At 38.3% G+C, this 20,727-nt stretch overlaps 1 protein-coding gene across 10 annotated transcripts in view; it reads left to right on the top strand.

The window, feature by feature from the left end:
• Positions 1-20,727, top strand: part of GALNTL6 (polypeptide N-acetylgalactosaminyltransferase like 6) — a 597,057-nt gene that overhangs the window by 548,016 nt on the left and 28,314 nt on the right. For 7 of the 10 annotated variants that reach the window (XR_015794428.1, XM_088132238.1, XM_088132245.1 and 4 more), the window contains one exon: positions 18,819-18,968. Coding sequence is in view for 8 of the 10 variants with exons in the window: in XM_088132238.1 (XP_087988364.1) it covers positions 18,819-18,968 (150 nt within the window). In the remaining 2 variants the exon portion in view is untranslated. The other 3 variants (XR_015794440.1, XM_088132256.1, XM_088132247.1) reach the window with 3 other exon arrangements.

The following is a 20,727-nucleotide window of genomic DNA, read 5'->3' as shown; positions in this document are numbered from 1 at the left end:
ATTTGCAAGCACACATCAAGGGAAACACACAGGGAAGTTAGTCTTCTGTTTTAGAAACCCAGCCAATTAACAAGCATAGTCCAGCAAACCAAAAAAACTTTCCCATGTAAAAATCAAACCTCACTACTGCAAATGTAGTTTCGTAGAAAAATAAACTTCTAGCAAATAAATCTTCCATTTTCGCTATAAATAAATTCTAAGTCTCTTTTAAATTCCAATTTTCATCCAGCTTTTTGTGAATTAATCAGATTCAAATTAAAGCTCTATTTCTTATTTTAAAAATATAGTCCTAAAAATAAGGATAAGCCCCAGAGAATTACTTATCTGTTGCGAAGGAAGGTCTCTCTTAAGTTGAAAAATAGTTATAATCCAAAGTGCTTTATAAATGAGGTTCGGTTGGCTGTAGGGTCCATATAAAGGCTGAACTGCAGTTATGAACAAAGATAGAACCCCTGCCAACTGGCCGCTTGACTCGAAAGCCGTTCACAGAAGCTTCCATCTCCGTGATTAGCTTTTAGCCGTCCACACCAAATGGGCTGATTTTTCACTTCCTCCTTGATCCAAAGCAAGTTGGGTGGCCAGCACTTGCTGCCAACCACTGATTCAGCTGTGATGCCATCTCCACTATTTCAAAGACACCTAAGCTGCCATTGTCCCCACTGGAAGTCCCCAGTTGTTTTATTTTTTTCATGCATTGATCACAGTAGAGGCTCTTCTTTGTGGCTAAATTAAAAGACATTATCCCAGGCCTTGAGCTGGCAGAAAAGTAAGTCAGCATAACTTGCACTGCCCCAATAGCCTCAGTGACAAAACTGATAATTGATGCTCTCATTGCAATTTTAATGGCCAGCAATTGATGGAGTTCCCTGGCTGCATTTTCCCTCCCACCCAGTATCACATGCAGTGGGGAAAACAATTATTACCGTATTTTTCCGACTATAAGACGATCCTTTTTTCTAAAATCCTTACCCTAAAAACTGAAGGGCGTCTTATTCAAGAAAGTCAGCCGAGAATCGCACGGTTGCAAAACTGCCCATACTTTGTTTCTGCAGAGAGGCTTCCTCCTATTGCTAGCCTCCAATCACGAGTGAAATAGCTTGTCTCCCAAACAGACTTCCTCCAATCATGAGCCTGATGTAACTGATGTCAGCTGATGCTGAACAAACCAATTAGAGGAAGTCTGTTTGCAGAGACAAGCTATCGGCAGTTTCACTCGTGCTTGAATGAAATCAGTTATGCAAAAGAGCCTGGAAATAGAGCTGCAGAGAGACGGTTTGGACCTCCTCCCACCGAGTGTATCAGGTAAATGTTAACTAATTACTAAATAAAAATGTGTTCTGCACTATCTTTAAAATATTGATTTTTTAATTTTGGGTTGGAAAAGTGGGGGTCGTCTTGTACATGGGGGCATCTTATTGTCGGAAAAATACGGTAATTGCTATCTTTAATGTACCTGTTGAGGCAGGCTTGGGTGACTGAGAGTGGTTGCCTAGGATGGAGATTTTAGCCATCTTTCAAATTGCCCAAGGGGCAGATTGCCAATGTGGAGATATTCTGCATTACTGAACTGCCAGACAGGCTATTTCTTAGCATTGGTCTAGCATTCTTCAGAAACAGTGCTGGACCTCTTTGTTTAACTACATATCTAGTGCTTTGTGGAAGAGAGGAAAACCCATAGCTAGAAAATAGCCCAATATGTAGATATTAGGTGCAGGAGAAGGGTTGAGAGGAGCCTTGGGAGAATTTCATTTCATTCCAGTTAATGCTCCATGTCTTGCATGGGACTTATCAGTCAAGCTCAGACTGAAGTTGAAAGAAACTATCAACAAGTGCTGCAAGGAACTAGTGGTGCTGACAGTGAATGGCTGTAGCCAGAAGCATCCAATATATTTTACATCCCTCTGATACTTTTCTGACCTGTCACTCAGGCTTACAAGGAAAACAGGCAGAACTCCTATCAGTTTCCTCCCAGTTTCCATATCAATGCTGCAGGGGAGTGACAGTGCTGGGCAGTTGATTGCCACAGTTAGCAACACCCATAAACAGGCCATGGAGTATGCAAAATGGTGTTAGAGTAGGCAAAATGAAATAAGTAATAAAGCCAGGAGAAAATATACCTATGTAAAAACCTTGTTGGGTTTTTGCAGAAGTAGCAAAAAACCTGTAATGCACTCATTTGGTATGGAACCAGCCACAATAACAAATCAGCAACAAATAGCTGGCAGGATTTGGCTCTCTTTCCCAGTTTAAATTTACCTCAGTACAGTCCTTTTTTTTTTTTTTTTTTTAAGTCACTGTATTATGTAGGCAGATGCATCTGTGGGAGTTGGGTGTTCAGTCTCAAGCCAAAATGGCAATGGAGGGCAATGCTCAATGACCAAAGAGATTGGGGTACGCCTGCAGTACCTTCAAGGGGCCAGTACAAGCTGGCTGGATCCCAGGCCCTGATCATATCAACCCATCATTGTCAGTGAGACATCACTGGTGTTCACACATCAAGTCTTCTGTCTGAAGGAAGAGGAAAACACTACTTTAAAACCAGAGCAGCTAAAGACAATTTTAAACTGCCTCTGCAATGAGCTTGAGAAGAAGCAAAGGCAGCATCATGAGGATATGTCCTCTAAAAAGTGTAAATAAGACATCTTTGTGCAGGAATGTAAATATTAGACCTAGATAAAACATGTACATCCTCTCTGGTAACATCATATATTCAAAAGTTGTGTTTTGTTATGAAAATGGTCTGGAGGAGCAAAATGTATGAAATTACTCTATAGCTAAAAAGCCATGTGTGAATTGACATTATAAAATGTGTATAATATACTAAGTTCTCTGTAGGACACATATTAATAAAAATAGAGATAAAAATTAAACTGAAAAAAAAAAGATTTGTGTCTTTTTAACTATAGGCAAACATTTGGCAAACATTGGACAAATTCTTCCCTTTTTTGTTTCATGAAAATGTAATCTTAGTCTTGCAAATTACAGGTATTTTAGACCAGCATAACTTTTTATATTGTACTGTATTACAATATAATGCAGCTCCATTTCTTAATAACTATTTTACTAAGACTGTCTATTCACTAGTGGTTTGTACCATCTTATAGGGTTGGACAACCATTCTGTTTGCCAATGTAATGAAGACCCAATTTATATCACCACAGAGATTATTGGATGATTATATAAAATACTATAAATCTCTAGTGAGAAAATGGTCTAGAGCAACATTAGTGTAATATATTTTGATTAACAAGACCCACTAAAATATCAGAATCGTGAGCAAGTTTTTGAGTTCTGCAAGGAACATATTCATGCTATTTAAGCTAACCATTCAGTAATCAAAAATAGAAGGAGATCCATTATGGTATAGTCAGGGTATTGATAGGACTGGGAAGATCCAGGTTCAAGTTGATATTGAAACATGGAAGTTCACTGAATGGCTTTCAGCCAGTCGCTATCTCTCAGCCAATGTGTGTCACAGGGTTTTTATTGGGAGATAAATTAGAAGGAGTGTGGTGTATACTAGCTCAATCCCTGAATTTATTTATGCATGCATGCATGCTTTTCCTACATATTGATTTTGATTTTCTCAATATATAAATTAAAACTCTGGAAAACCCAAAATATCATTGACTTCTTTTAACTGATTCTAAAAGCAGATTTATTTTTTTTCCTAATAGGCCTACATTTTTAATTTGAAATCTGTAGTTCCCCAAATCAGCAGCAGAGAGCAGTGATAGACAAGTGGAGTTCCATGTTGGACCAATGCAGGAAAGAAAAAATAATCTTAAAAAAAAAAAACTGGAGTTTTTGAGACTCAGAAAGCACTAAGATAGAACTTATCAAAAATTAAAGTAAGCTGAGAAAGACTGATAAGGTGGATAAAATCATTTTACAATTTTACAATGCTTTACATTCAAATTCATATCAAATGGTTATCCAGTTATATCATCTGTTTTTTATTTTTCAGCAAAGAAATTCTGCAGCTCTATGCAGTATAATGTTCCAAAGTCAGTTAGAAACAATGTTGATTTATATTTCTGATTGAAAGTAATGTCTAATAAATATAACATTTTTGTCATTGTTCAAAAAGTTAAAGAGATCTAGATTAAAGACATAGCTTTGCTTGTTTCTAAAATGTATTGACTACCTCAGCCCAAAGAGCTCTTGGTAGTATACAAATATAAAACAGAATAAACAACATAACTATCTAATAATAGTAATTAGTAGTATATATAGTAGTATTACTATAATAATAGTAATTAGATAACTATCTAATAATAGTAATCAAAAGCAGCAAAACCATTCTGATGTTGACAATGCTACATGACCAGTCTTGAAAGGTCTTTGAAAAAAGCTAAGTTCTCATTAAAGACCACAAGAGTAGGAGCCATCCTAGCTTCCTATTTGTTCCATAAACGGGAGCTCACACAAATAATGGCCATTGTCAAACATCCTCCCACCACACCTCATAACAGGAATAGACATTCAGCAGATACCCCTTGGTTGTCTAAACTGGGTGGGAAAAATCTTCCTGGGAAAGGCAGTATCTTAAATACCCAGGCCCTGAACTAGATAGGGCTTTATAGATAGTTACTAACACCCTGAATTACACTGGAAACACAACAGTAACCAGGGCAGCCGTCATAGCATCTGTCTAACATGGCAGTACTAAGTCCCTCTAGTATGTACATATGCTATTAAATTTTTGGACCAGCTGAATTTTCCAGGTGACCTCTAAGAGCTGCTAACAGTAATCAACTTGTAAGATAACAAGGGTATGAGTGACTATCCTCAGTGCATCCTGTTCCAGGCAGGGCCGCAATTGGTGCAACTAACTAAAACTGGACAAACCCTTTTGCCCCCTACCCTTGCAGCAATAACTGTGAGCCCAGAAGGACCCCAGGTTCCAGCCTACCCTCCCTAAGGGAAAACAACACAACTGAGCGTCAAAGTGCTATTATCCTAGAAGCAGTATGTTTCTGAATTAACATCCATTCTATCTTGTCTGTGTTAATTCTAGCCTATTTTTTTCCCATCCAGGCCCTGACAGCCTCCAGGCACTAGGTCAGGACTTCTGAATCCACCATTTGACCCAGGTAGACATATAAATCTAATATCATCTGCATGTTGATGATACCTCACTCCAAACCAATGGATGACTTCTCCCAAAGACCTAATGTAGATGTTAAACAGAATTGGAAAAGGGACTGAACTTTATGTCACCCTTTATTTCCCTTCTGATTTTTCTCACCCTGTCTCTACCAGCTGGATCTACCCACTCAGGAGCAAAACCACCATAAAGCAGTATCTTCCATGCCCAAATCTCACAAGCATTCCAGAAGGTTACCATGGTTGACAGTATCAAAGGCTGACAGATCCAGCAGGACAAGAATGGTTATACTCCCTATCCAAATCCTACCACCAGCCACCCATTAAGAACCAATAGAATTTCCATCCCATGCCCAGGATTGAATCCAAATTGCCATGGGTCCAGATTATCCTCCAGAATTCTTTGTAACTGCCATACTACCATTTTCTTAACAACCTTCTTCAAAAAGAAGGGCTGATATATGAAGATGGGCTGGTATATGTCCATTAAAAGTGGATCCAATTCTGGTTTCTTGAGCAGAAGGAACAGTGTTCCAAAGCAGCTGGAACCATCCCTTCTCCCAAAGAGGTGTTGACAACCTCCTTAGCCATCTTAATCAGTCAGTTGAATGAAGGGACCAATCCACTAAGGCAGAGGTGACCTCATTAACGATTCTGTCTTATTTGTTGAAATCCACAAGTCAAAAAACCTTTAACATAACATTGCAAGTCATCAACTGTTCAGTTTCCATCCACTCTAGCTGCCAAGTCAGAACATATACAAGTGATTTTATTCATGAAATCTTCACCCAGCATTGCACTAACAGAATCTTCCAGCCCATCCTTCCCCAAAATTATTTAAAATACTCAAAACAGTACAGCTGTTTGATATTCCACAGATGCAAAAAAGGTTGAAAAGTAATCCCCCTTTGCTGCCCTTATTGTCATAGAGTAGGCTCAAATTTGAACCAATACGTATGTGTGAATGTATTCACTTCTTGTTTTCTGCTAGCATTGCTCCAGGCATCACTTCACTTGCTTCATTTCCTGAACCTTCTCACAGAACCAAGAAGCCATCTGAGATCAGCAAGCAGTTAGATGAATTAGAAGCAGTCCCCTCAGTAACAACCCTATTTAGTGCCATGGTCACCACCATATTCCAGAGGTTAGCAAGACATTCAGAAGAACTATCCACCTGATCACTGGGGAATTTCCATCATATGGAAAGCCTTCAGGTCCATCAGATGCCTGGGGTGGGGCTTTTTTCCTTATAGAGCAGCTGATCACAAGGAAGTGATTCATACCTCCAAAATACCAGATTACATTTCAGCTGCTCTGAGGTAGAGCAGACCCAGTGGATAACCAGCTATGTGGGACAGGCCATTGATGACAGGAAATAGTTGTCATGACAGCCATGAATTCCCAAGATGAGGGGAAGTTAAAATTGCCAGCACTAACATTTGAAGGTTGCAGTGATAGTTCAGCCATTTTGTTTGTGTAAAATGGTTCTGAGATAGTTCCTGTAAAGATATTAACCTTTTCTGAGCCTGTCCCTAGAACATGATGGTATCAGAATGCCTGCCAGATTAAGTAATTCTACATCTTAATTGAGAATAAATCAGGTCAATTGACATGGTAACCAATTCATCCTAACCTGAATAATTTGATGCAATCTGGGAGTATATACAGAATGGGGTAATATCATGGTGTGGTAAAATAAATCAGATTTGGCTGACTCCTTTCAGTTCAAGTAAAGTACTACATTCAGCATCTTAAGCTCAGCTGAAATAATAAAATGGCAATCTAGGAGCTACCATTTTAATCCTGACAAAAATGGATATGAATATGAAATACTGTTCATATATTTGGTATCATCATAAAGGGTCAGTCAAACAAATGTTATTTATCCATTTATACAGAAATCCATGGCCTGTATTTCAGATTGCCAGTCAAATGATAGCTGTCAGAAGCCCTCCACATTTGATGAAAATCCTTCAGGTGAACTGTAGATAGATATATATACATATATATATATATTTAATGTGAAATTTCAGGGGGTTGCTTCACTTCAATTGAAGCTCAGTTGAAGTGAAGAGTAACAACACAGTACTTTACTTCACCCATCAGAAGCAATTTCTGCACCTCTGCAGTGCAGATACCAAAGTCACTTTCCACAAGGTAAGCCAATCTCCAGTCAAGGGAAATCAGCAATGCTAATTAAAAGGCTGAAGCTGAATGGATCTTGTCCTTGCTGCAAAGTGCTTCCTTGAAGTGAAGAATAGACCCTTTTCTGTTCAGCTTGCTGCATCTGAATGGAGTATATCCACAATGGACAGCTCTACTATGTAGATTCCCCAGCTTGATATATTTCCAAAAGCAATGTACATGTTTACTGCTTTATTCCAAATTAAAGTTCCTGTGGCAGTTTGCAAGAAAGCAATAGAAAAACAATCTTACACTAACGCATTAAAGACAACAGCAAAGTAGAAGGCAGAAGGTAAAACCAGCAGCAATTTATAAGAAAAAGCAAATAAAATATTTAAAGACCCGAGTTAATATTTTGTCTAGAGCCACAAGTACAAAAGCTTGCATGTTGGGGTATATTCCTAGAGAGTTTGATAAGTGAGAACTAGGACTGAAAAGATTCTTGCCCTGATCACCAAACACTTCACTGTGAACTCTGCCACTTTATATCTCACTAGATGGTCTTATTTACCCTAACAGAGCATAAATCCAAGTTCATGAGCCTAACATCATTCTCAATTGCTGCACTTTACAACCCTTGGGGTGGGAGGATAGAGGCATGGCAAAAAGTGAGCCCTGTAAGAAAAAAAACCAAGAGTGTGGAGATATATGCACAACTATGTATGCTTTTCAAAAATCAAGGAGACAAAAAGAAGGAAAACAGAGAATAATTTATAACAGATGCCCAGGAAGTGGGGCATTTAAGAATTTACCAAACATTGGCACTGCATTGATGTCAGGGTCAAGTGATCATCAGCAGGGGGACAGTTTAGGCTGAAGAGCATGGTATTCCCCATTTGTCATAGATACATTTAGGTGATGAGATACTCAGAAATGGTGTTAGAAGATGATCATGTCATTTTGGCCAGTTGTCTTAAAATGAACTGTTTAAAATTCTTACAGGATTTTAAAAGTTGAAACCAGTTTTCCTTGGAAGCAGACCAATCGTGAAGCTGTTTGAGAGCTATGCTGTGCTCATTGTGAATGATCCTGAATGGATCAAGCATGATCAGGCATGGGAATCATAAAGGTAGCATCTAATTATGTATAAAAAGCCCATGAGTGCTTTTGTTTATAACTGGGCGGTTATAAATTGTTCGAAATTTAGGCAATCCAAATCCCTTCTAAGTCCTTGTGATATTGCACCTAGTGCCTCAATAATAATGTATACCACTGAAGACTTTGTCTTCCAAATTTTTGCAATCTTTATTTACAGATTTTGTTTTTTTGTAATTTTTTTCCAATTTCTTATCTTCAACATTATGGTCTCTTGGAATGGCTATATCAACAAACCATATCTAGATCTGTTCAATTACAGTTTTATCTGGTGTGTTCCAGGTATTGATCAGTCTGAATTTTAAAATCCCATACAACTGCAGTTGTACTGCCCTGCTTGAGCTGCTGGATTCTGTTGCTGGGCTGGTCGTTGAGATCCTGAGGCTTGTGGTTCTTAGGGATTTCAGTTTACTGCCCAGCGACATTGAGTATAGGACAGCAACCATGGACCTGTCCCAAATCATCAAGAGCCTGACACATACCTGCCCCCCCTTGGGGTAAATTGAGTCATGATCTGGTTTTGGAGAACATAGTCAACAGTCTGCAACACTTTAATCCATTACACAGATTACTTTGATTGCTTTTTGGTTTGCTGGTGCCACCCTATCTTATTAGATTGGGCTGCCCCAGGTGACTCATGGAACCAGATGGATTCCAGAGGGAGCTTGGGGTTTTCCCTAAGGGTCTGGTGAGCAGTTCAGTTGAGGCCCTAGTTGTGGCTTGGAATGGGCATGTGGGTGGGGCCAGATTGCCCCTATGCAGACTCTCTCCTTGCACCAATCCTGGAGCATGCCTTGATTCTCTGAGGTGCTCTGGGACATGAAGCCAAGAAAAGATGCCTGGAGCACCATTGGAGGAAGACAAAGAATGAATCTGACTAAGCATGATTATTAAGGATTACATCATGGCAATAAGGGCAGCAGAAAGTTCTTATTTCTCTGCCTTTATTGTGTTTGCCAGGAGCCATCTAGTGACCCTGTTTAACACCCTGAACAGGTCCCTGCTGGAGAGGGATGAGCACAGGACCATCTTCAGGGCAACTGTGAGAAATATTCTTGCTATCTGGCAGATAAAGTTGTTTGTATCTGCTCAGAGTTCCATTCCAACTGGACAGGTCCAGTTGAGGTACTGTCAGCCATTCAAGGTATCTAGAATAAGAAACCAATGCCATGTAAATCAGTACTACTTTTATTATAACAGCTATAGTAACAGAATTATGCAAGTATAAATGTGCTTCCCCCTCTCTCCTTTTATCTTTGCGTGAACTAGGGAGGGACCTGTCTGAGACATTTAATCAAGTTACTTTCTTGGCCCAGGCTCAGTCCCCTTTTATCTGACCATTGCCTTGGTAGCGGCTCTTCCTCCTATTCTCTCTGCCCTCTACAGATGTCCAGAGCAAGGCCTTGTGTAATTGTCTGGAGCAACTTTGAATCTGTGACTCTTGAGGAAGTGGACAGGTCTCTCCAGTCTGTCAGCTCAGTCACCTCTTTGTTAGATCCAGGTCCCTTCTGGATGATTAAAGCTACCCAGGAAATCCTTTCCTTTTTAGGGAAGGTGGTGGACAGACTTCAGCTTCAGAGGTCCCAGGAGAAGCAGATTATTTGGACTTTTTAAACTCAAGTTTCAAACTGGGATTTAGTATGAAGATGGCATTGGTCACGCTTGTTGATGTCCTGTGGTGGAGCTGGGATTGGGGTGCTACGTCCATCTAGTGCTCCTTGATCTCTCAGCAATTTCCAATACCTTTGACCACAGTTTCCTTTTGGACCAGTTGTGGGTTTGGGATGGGAGGCACTGTTTTATGGTGGCTCTCCTCCTTTCTCTGTGGCCAATTTCAATCCATGATGACAGGTGGGGAAAGATTGGCCCATGGCCCCTTACTTGCAGGATGCCCTTACTTGTGGGATGCTCAAAGCTCTCTCCCCCTGTGTTTAACATCAAATGAAACCAATGGGTGAGGTCATCCGCCAGTTTGGGGCCATCAGTAGTTGTATATCTGGACCCAAGGCCAGCCAAAGTGCTGCAATCAAAGTCCTAATCCAGTGCCTGAATGCTATGTTGATCTGGATAAGGAGGCTCCATCCTGATGAGACCAAGTGCCTATGTCTGGAAGTAATCCATTGTTGACTCTCCATGGGGTTGTACTTCCCCATTTGGGACTTTTGCACAATCTAAGGGTCTTCTTGGATTCTCAGTTCCTGCTTGAAGTTCAGGTGGAAGCAGTGGCCAAGAGGTCTTTCAAAAGTACATGAGTGTGCCAGTTGTGCCCTTTCCCGAAACAGGAGGTGTTTTAGACAGTCATTCATGCCACAGTCACATCATGATTGGATTACTATAATGCACTGCACATAGGGTTGCCCTTGAAGACCATTTGGAAGCTACAGCCAGAATGTAGCAGTGTAGGCAATGATGGGGGTGCCACATTATGTACATGTTACCCTACTCTTTCATGAGCTATTCTGGTTACTGATAGCTTCTGGGTGCAATTCAAGGTCCTGCTTATGACTTTAAAGCCATTCATGGCATAGGGCCTAGCTATCCGAGGGACTGTTTATCTTATCAATTCCCATCTGGTCCCACCAGCAGGATGGGTGCACTTTGAGTCTTGTTGATTAAACAATGACATCTTGCAGGACCCAGGAAGCATCCCTAATCTGTGCCTGCCCTCTGGAATGATTTCCCCCTAGAGATTTTTGTGGCTCCCACCTTTATGTTGTATAGGAAATCATTAAAGACCTGTTCTCCAAGGCCTCGGGGAGAGGGTGATTGTGGAGACCCTTCATTTGTTTTGGTTTGTTTGGGTTTGGTTTCAGTAGCTTTATGACTGATGTTTTGCTTTCTGGTCAATGTGTTCTTTTATATGTTGGGTTTTTTAAACTGTAAGCTACTCAAAGCCATCTAGAAGTCAGGGGGCCTTGAAATTTGATAAATAAATAAATAAATAAATATTTTGTTCTGTAATTTTCAGTGATTTTTTTTTTTTGGCAATCGGTCTCTGTGATTTTGCTGCATCCCAATATTATGTGATCAACTGTTTCATCTTTATCAGCATTTACTACCCAAACTAGTCTTTTCTATTTTTGCTTTCATGACATTTTTAAGTAGTGCTTGTTCTCAGACAGCAAAAAGCATTCCTTCTGTTTCCTTTGTAAATGTAGCATTCTTAAGCCACCATCATGTTCTGAATTATTGGTATGGTATTGGTATGCATTGATGGTTGTGATTGTATTTCGACAATGTAGGCTAGACTTTAGGATTTTCTTTAATTGTTTACAATATTATGAGTTTATTTTCTTTTTATTTGGTTGGGCAAAATACCTAATGTTTCCAAGATTCCCAAATGTTTATGCTAGACCTTTGATGGCTTCATTTATTTATTGAATACCTTCTTGTGAGTTAGCAATTTCTCTTTCTTCAATTATTGCATATTTATCAAGTACAAATTATACAAAATGCTCCTCCTGCTTCTCCTCCTATCCAAGCTGGGTTTGAAGCCTACTCAAAACACCTTCTCTTTTAAGTTATGGATGGACAATATATGGTGGCCAGGGCTCAGATAACATTTTTTGCAAGGCTGAGATCTATATCCAGGCAGAATAATGATACATATTAGGGTAGACCATATTGCCTATGTGCATATTCAAGCAGGGGTTAGGAGGGTTTCTCTATTCTAAAAACCATGTCAATGCTGTTTTATAATATACACTTCAGTTTTGTGTATATGTTGCCTCTTCATAAAGAGAAATTGCTGCCAATTTTTGATCATCCTCATAAAAAATAGTTTATGGACCATACGTGGCTCTGGGTTACACTCCTGTTTTAGCTGCAGGAAGCTAGCCATTTAGATACATGTTGTAGCCTGGCATATAAAGTCCCAACCCATTTTGAGTGTTCGTGCCATTCTTCAGCTATGTGGCAGCACGATGAATCCCTTTGATGGCAATCATCATTATTTCTGTCTTGCATTGTCAGTGAAACTCCTTTGGCTTTTGTTCTTCCCAGAGAGGAAAGCTGCCAGCTCATTGCAGCTTTATTTTACCTTTAGAGCTAAATCAATCATGCAAGAACTGAATGGGAACTGAAAGAGCCTGGTTGCTGTATTCAGGATTGTATGCTGTTGTTTTCCTTGCAATAGACATGACAAACAATCCCAGCAAGATGTGGTAAGCTGCCTTCTCAAATGCCAGTGTGGGAAGAAGAGAAAATAGCCACAGCATTTGCAAAGATTAGAGGATCAATTAATTCAAACTAAAAATGAAAATTACTTTTCACATTTATTGTAGAGCAAAACTTTGTCAGAAGGAGAAATACCCACCATTTTAATTTATTTACGTTAGTGACATAGTGAAGATGGGAGGGAAGAAAAAATATATTATCATACCACAAACATTGCTTGTGTTAATAGCTGTTCTACAGATCAGGTAAGAATTGCATTTTGTAACCCTAGAGCTACAACAATGTGATATCCCACCAACAGAAGCACTATCCAAAACAGTGCAATGGCCAAGTACTATCTGTGTATCTGCCTTGTTATAAATGAAAGCCTGGAAACACCCATAATGTTGTACTGAAAGTTGACAACCACAATGAGTATTAGTGTAAACATAGGACATATCAATCAAAATAAAGGGGTCTAGTTTGGTGAGGTTTTTTTTTAAAAGCATCTCTAGGTCTTCACCTCATTTTAAAAAAAAAAAAACTATGAGATCTGTGAAGCTTCCTAAAAAACTGTCTGATAAAACAGGATGCTGCACTTTCCACAATAAAGTCCTGTGGATCACTCAGACTATCACATGAAAGGTTCTAATCAGCTGTAATGGACTCAATAGCTACAGAAGAGGGCATACGAAGTGAGTTTTATAGCCATGGTTTGGAGAGAGAAGTGACAAAAGAGAGAAATTAAACTGGCAATTCATAGCTTTGAGAGCTTCTAGCTTAATTTAAAGGAAAAGGTTGAATGAGACTTAGCAAAGTGCAGCACCTTCTGAATCAAGATAATTGTAGGTTACATAGTGAAACTTATCTCTTTAATGGGAACAGAAGACAGCGGAGAAGGAGGAAGCAATTAGCATACTACTTGCAGTGACTAATTAGTTCATAAAACACATTACTCCTTTGCAGGCACCCATTCTATGCACCATCAAAGACAGTTGAATCTGAGGAGAGTTTAGATGGCTTTTAAAAAAATATATTTCCAAACAATATTTAAAATCAGATTTCCTTGACCTGTAGTCTTACAGAAGTGTTGGAACCTCTCATAATAGTGTTGTGTCTGGGGATTATGAGAGCCAAAATCCAGTCTACCTGGAGGGTACTAAATTGGAGAAGACTGGAGATTAAAAATACACTAATTGGGGCATTACTAAATGCCCTCATAGTCACTCAGGCCTTGGTCACCTCCCGAATGGACTACTGCAATGTGCTGTACATGGAGCTGCCCTTGAAGAGCATCTGGAAGCTATAACTGATGCTTTATGGGTAGTTATGGGTGCCTCTTGATGGGCACGCAGTACACCTCTGCTCTGTGAGCTGCATTGGTTGCCAATGTGCTTCTGGGTTCAATTCAGTGTACTAGTGATGACCTATAAAGCCCTGCATGGCATGCGATCGGATTATTTGAGGGATCGCGTCTCCCCAGTTACACCTACCCATCTTATTAGGTCCAACCGGAGAGATGTGCTTTAGGTCCCATCCGCTAGAGAATGTTATTGGGGGAGGTAGGAAGAGAGCCTTTTCTGTCATTGTGCCTGCCCAGTGGAACACCATCCTCCTGGAGAGCAGATTGGCTCCAACCCTCCTGGCCTTTCATAAGGCCTTGAAGATGTGGCTGGCTTGGGCATATGGATATGCAGTAGAGCCTCTACTGTGGCTGTGTTGATTGTTGACTGTTTTTTAGACTTTGGCTGTGTATTCTGTTATTTAGTTTTTATATAGTTTTATATGCTTTTTATATTTTAAGGTTGTACTTTGTTTTGTTTTGGTTTTTTAGTTTTTTTATAGTTGTAAGCTGCCCAGAGTCATGTATTTAAGATAGGCAGCCAAATAAATCAAATAAATAAACAAATAACTGCAAGAACTTGGCAAGCATACTTCCACAGTGACATCCAAGTTAACAAACTCTTTTTCTACTAATCTCCTATGAAGGTGAGATTCCTGTGCTGACTTTCCATTTTGAAGCTTGCCTTTTAATAATTAGTGCTGTTTCCTTAAGAATTCCTCAATTACAACTTCAGCCAGGAAAGAGGGAGAGGGGGAGAGAGAGAGAAAATGTCAGCAACCTTTTTTTAAAATCTCCCTACATTTTCCATGAAATTTTGCCATTATTTTATAAACACAAGACTTAATGTAATATCCAGGAATTACAGACATCATTTGGGGTGATAGATGTCCTAGGATGAGGCAAAGATAAAACATGCAGGTCCCAGGTTTGTTTGCAGCAATTGAATCATGCTTTTTCAGGGTGCATTCAAGAGGTGTTTGCAGGAGAAGTCAAACAAGGCAAGATGACAGTCATAGCAGGGCAATCCATACTCTATCCCTTCTGAATATGTATTGATGTCACACATATGTACAAAGGCTAGGTTTATCTGGAATTAATGTTCACCTCACCCAATCTACAATCCTGCCAAGCGGGACCTAATCATGGAGCTCAGCAGACCTGGTGAAGATGAAAAAAAGACCCGGACATCATCCACATAAAGATAGCACCCAGCCTCATTGCCTTTGCTGATCATTCCCAATAGATTACTACAGCATGGGGGATAGAATGGAACCATATGAGGTCCTACAGTATAAAGGCCAGAATGGAATGGTAATTTCCCAATACTATCCTCTGTATCTACTCTCAAGGTAGAAACAAAACTATGGCAAAGCTTTGCCTCCAACTGCACCTTACACAGAATACAAGAATGTATTGTAGCTGGTCCAAGAATACAGTGATCAGTGATATCAAAAACTGCTAAGATATTCAGAAGCACTAAGAAGATTAAGTTACCCCTGTCACATAGCCTCAATAAATTGTCCATCAGAGTGACCAAGGCTATATCTCTACCATGACACAGATGGAACATGGATTGAAATAGACCCATGTAGTCAGTTTCCTCCAGAAACACAGTCAAATCAATAAAGCAAAGATAAGCCTCTTCCCTGTATTATCTTACTGTGTTCCTTAAGCATACCATATTTATACCAGACAATCACTATCATTAGGTTTTTTTAAATCTTTTTCTGCATATAATAGTCATCTGAATTCATCCATTATCCATTTGATGTTTGCTATTGGATCTTGTATATTTCTGTCTTTTCTGAAACTTGCCTATTTATCTAGCATTTCTTTCTTCTTCTATCTTCTTCCTATCAAGATCTGAAGGAAAAATTTGCTTGTGTGTGAGAAATTACTGCAGTGGTTTGGTAATTTGCATATTCTCTTGAATCTTCTTCAGTATGGGTGTATCCCATAACTAAATTTTTACACTTTCTAGCCCACACAGTCTTGTTCCATATTTGCTGATGTACGGCTATTAGCATTTTAACTGCCTTTTCTCCTGTACTTTAAAGAAGTCTAATGAGTAGCCTAATGGGTATTTCATCTGCCTATGGTGCTTTCCTATCTGACCATTGATTGCCTGTCATAACTCCCTTTCTAGTGGGAATAGTAGCTAAATATGTTTTCTCTCTACAAAGTTTCTGTTACTCTGTAATCCCATTTATAAAAGGTTCCAGTATAATGTCCCTCTTTTTTTAAATCTCATTTGCCTCTGTTAGTCCCTTTGGTGGTTATTTTCTTAGTTGTACATTGTCTGTGACATTTTTGATGTTAAAATCTCATTTTCTTTTTGTTGTTATGTTAATAATATTCTTACTGAGATAACTTTTCTTGCCCTTCCTTGTCTGGCATTGATAGACCACATTTAGTTGTTGGGTGACCTTCTTTTGCTCAAGTCTCATCTTCCATCTTTCCCGGCTATTTTGATAGCTTATTCTGAAAATCACTTCACTATTAAATTTAGGGAATATTTTTCCACTCTGTTTTCACTCTGTTTCATATCTCATCCCTGAATGTGTTATTTACATCTGTTTTTTATTTTGACTGTATTTTCTCCAAGTCTTATCTTGCTGATACACCTACATTCTTTAATTTTATAAATTTGTCTGTATACTTGGCATCAATAATTCAGACTTTGCCACAAACTGCACCTGAAAGTGTCCTGGCTACTGGTTGGTAATTCTGCATCTTTTGTTACATATGATGAAGTATGTTCGATTCTAATGTTCTCTATCCAGTGCATCAATTTATGCTGCTTGAAACCTGTGTCAGTAATCAATCAATAAAAAGAAAATTATCTTTGCAAAATGTTCTCAATCTATCCCTTACATTCTTTCATTTCCCCGTTCAAATCTTCCTATGATTCTCTAATTTTCACATTTAAATCAGAATTCTTCAACTGCATCTGTAGGAAATGCATATACTTAGATAGCATTGATATTTACTGAATGTCTGCTACTTCAATAGCTATCATCCTGTTATTTATTGGTTAAAACCAAGCAAGTATTTAGCAATATCCTTTCATTGTCACCCCATCACTTCTTATGTACTGATATATAATGTAATAATACATAATGTAATAATATTATGTATTATTACATTATATATATATATATATATATATATATATATATATATATATACACATACACACATACACATACACATACCATTCTACTTCATCTAATTTCATTATTCCCAGGAAATCTTATTTAGAACCTTCATTTCTGGTTTTACTGCGTCAAGTTTTCCTTAGTTCATACTTAGCATGTTCCATGTTATGACTGTATGTGTCCTTATAAAGCAGGGAGCTCATTTTCAATACTTGCATTTTAGAAAAGCCACATTGAGATCTGCCATATCACCAGCCTTTCCAGTTGCTAAATTTTCCACTGCAGTTTAAACCCAAGCTGCAATTCACCAATTATACTCACCATCTACACTGAACACTTTCAAGATGGCGTCTATATGCTTGCAAGTCTGGAGCATGCAAGAAGGGCCTTCAGTTAAGTATTGTTCATTAACTGAGTGCAGAGAATGGTGGTACATCAGTGTTTGCTTTTTTTTTGTTTCAAATTAGCCAAATGCTAGATGTATTGTCCCCAGACCTTTTGATCCTTTGTGAATTAACCAACAGGCCTGCCTCCTTCATTCACAAAAAGAAAGGCAAATACATTTCTAGCATTACACAGCCCATGAATTCGTTCACATGTATTTGTGTACATTTGCCTGGTGGTTTGAAAAACCTTGTTCAGACATTATGAGAGCAGTTGCAACAAATTATTTTTGAAACTCTTAACAAATTTAGTCAGAAGTCTCAAAAAGCTTCTGTTCACCATGGTGCCAGATCAGCATTACAGAGTAAACACTGTGATATGTGCTATCCCAAAAAATTCTGAACATGTTATATAACAGCAAACTCTGCCAGTGGTATCCCAACAAAATTGAATTAAACACTAAGAATTGGAAATCTGGGGACAAAAGAAGCTGCCTCTCCAATAGGCAAAATAATTCCCATAAACACAAGATGAACTTTTTGGAATATGACCTCCATCTCTATCTTAAATGAGGGAAAGAATATGTGCATTTCCTGATAGTGATAACATGTTGGAAGTTTTGGAAATTTGTATAGCATTTGGACTATTTTGCAAAGTGGTATAAAATCTTGTTTGCAGCTCAAAAGGTAGAGAAAATTCATGTTTGGAAGTGCATATTTCTGTGAAAACTTCTAGACAATACTGACTTGTTCAGATTCTTAAACAAACTGATGCCTAATACTTGCTGAATTTTGTCTAAGCCGTAATTTCAGATAGTAGGCCAGTGTGATGCTTCAATATAACACTTCAAGTGGAAATAAGACAATTAGACCAAAATCTGTCTCCTTGGCTGCTGATTTGTTTTTATAGAAAACTACTCAGTGATGTGAACATTGAAGTACTTATAGCCTAGACATAGATTTCCTACCTTATTCTTAATTAGCTTTCAGAGTATTTCTGTCAATGCTTGTCTTTTCATAGCGTCACTATTCTGTGGCTTCCCTCATATCATCCATTATTCTGTCAGCATTTGTATTAGTTCCATAGAAAGGTGGTTAGGTTTTAATTTCTCATGGAGTATGCATTTCCTTTGGGTCCATTGTGAAACTTTTTATATTCAAAGTCTTTTTTCCCTTTAAACTATTCTGATCCTTTAACTAAATCTAACCTTAATTTTTAGCAGTGTTGTAGGCTTATTATTACTCTAATGCTAAACTACTTCAGCTTAATGACTGGTTCAAGTGCACCAAAATACATATAAGGACATCTAAATGGAATTATGTCCTGCTGCCATGTGTTTCTTTCAAAGGCCACATTCTATCACTGTTTTCCTTCACTGTTTTTCTTAGCTGTTCACCTTTGGTTGGAGAGAAGACATCCGTCCAGGAGAACCTCTTCACACCAGAAAATTCTGCTTCGATGCGATTTCACACAGTAGTCCTGTCACACTTTATGACTGTCATGGTATGAAAGGCAACCAGCACTGGAGCTATAGGAAGGTTGGTCTTGCTTTGTGATACTTTAAAGGCATGTAGTGATCCAGATGATGATGTAAAGTTCCAGAGTCCATGTTAGCAGAGTCAGTAGTGAGATACTTTATTTCATTATAACATTTTTAATAACCTCAGTTTTAAAGTATGCTAGTTGGGGTACAAAAAACAATAGTGACAAGCCAATACAGATAACAAATACACAGAAATACATTAGATCCAACTATGTGAAATCATATATTACAATTACACAAAACTTACACAGATATATAAATACATTTACTGTGAGGGTTTGTGTACTTCGGTAAAATTTTCAGTAAACATTTCTTATTGTGATCAGGATGAAGTTAGGGTTACAGTTACATTTGCTTGAAGTCAGTGGTTAATTTTCTTATAATGATTAGCTTTATGGTGAACTTTCATGTTTAATGATAATCTTAGATTTCTGCTTAGGTGGGAATAGTTTTGGCCATAACGTTTAGGGTAAAAAAATCCTTTTGGCAATGGGTAAAGTTGGGGGTAGGGTTAGATTTCCCTGGGCTTTATGGGAAATGTGGTATGTTAGCTTAAGTATGAGTTTGTATAATTAGTAAAAGTCTTAGGTTTATATTATAGTAGCAATTGTCTTTTCTTGTAACACTTAGGAAATGAAAATTCTATGGCTATGAGAGTGAAGTGATGCATAGCCTTAAATTTCTTTCAGATCTGTTGCTCAGTTGAGTGTTAGCAGTAGCTTTACTGTGAGTTTTTATGGCCCGTGATAGGCTAACAAGTTCACTAAAGGGTGGATTGTGTGCTTGATTAAAGTTTCAGATAAAAAAGTTATATAAGCCTTAGGATGAATTTGGGCTTAGGCTTCTTTGAAGGGTATAGTTAATTTAAGGGTGACTATTAGGTTTTACAATAGGTGCTAGTTTGTATTATAGTGGGGATTGAATGCTTGGGGAAATTTTGGGTAAAAATATTCTTTTGCAATTACAATGAAGTTAGGGTTAGGGTTAGGCATAGGCATCACTAGGGCTATGGCTAATTTTATTATAATGGTTAAAAGAAATTTCATATTTTGCAGTAGTTCCTTTATATATGGTTTGCTTGCTCTATTGGGTAACAAGAAGTTGGGGTTAGGCTTAGACTTACTGAGCTGTCTAGTATCAGGGTTAGCTTTAGGGAGAGGCTTTTATGGAGTAAGGATTATTGTTACTTTTAGGTTTCTGTTATACAAAATATTCTATCCTTTGCATTAAAAAATCCTATTGGCATTTGGTTAGGGATCGGCATACACTTCCTTGAGATATTCAGTGTAACAGCTTAAGTGAATAATTTTAAATTTAGTGATATAATTATGCTTCAAAGAGGTTGTCTGCTTCAATAAAAAAAAAATCCTGTTAAAAACAGTGCAAATTTAGAGTTTTGGACCGATTCACTGAGATCTAGTATTACATTTAGTTTGGAGGTTAGCTTTAGTGGCCATTCTATGTTTGGATAAATTGTTGAGGGTGTAAAATATTCCTATGGCCATCAGGATGAAGATTGGTTAGCATTCGACTTCCTCCAGGTCTATCAATAATTTGATCTTAAAAATTACTGTTACTGTGGTTTTTATGTTTAGTGGCAGATTGTAATTCCTTTGAATTGGGGATTACCTACTTTGGTAACACTTGAGGTAAAATTTCCCCACAGAATAAGCATACTCCACAGTGAGATGGGCGGTGATAAATTTGAAATATGAAAAAAATAAATACTGTAGTTTTCATCTTCCTTGAGATCT

The sequence above is a fragment of the Python bivittatus genome, unplaced genomic scaffold (assembly GCF_059951505.1).
Source record: "Python bivittatus isolate LINGU-HERP-01145 unplaced genomic scaffold, Pbiv_v1 ctg000070_np1212, whole genome shotgun sequence".
Taxonomy (NCBI): Eukaryota; Metazoa; Chordata; class Lepidosauria; order Squamata; family Pythonidae; genus Python; species Python bivittatus.
Note: the sequence above shows the minus strand (reverse complement) of the source record. Positions and strands in the feature narration are given on the sequence as shown.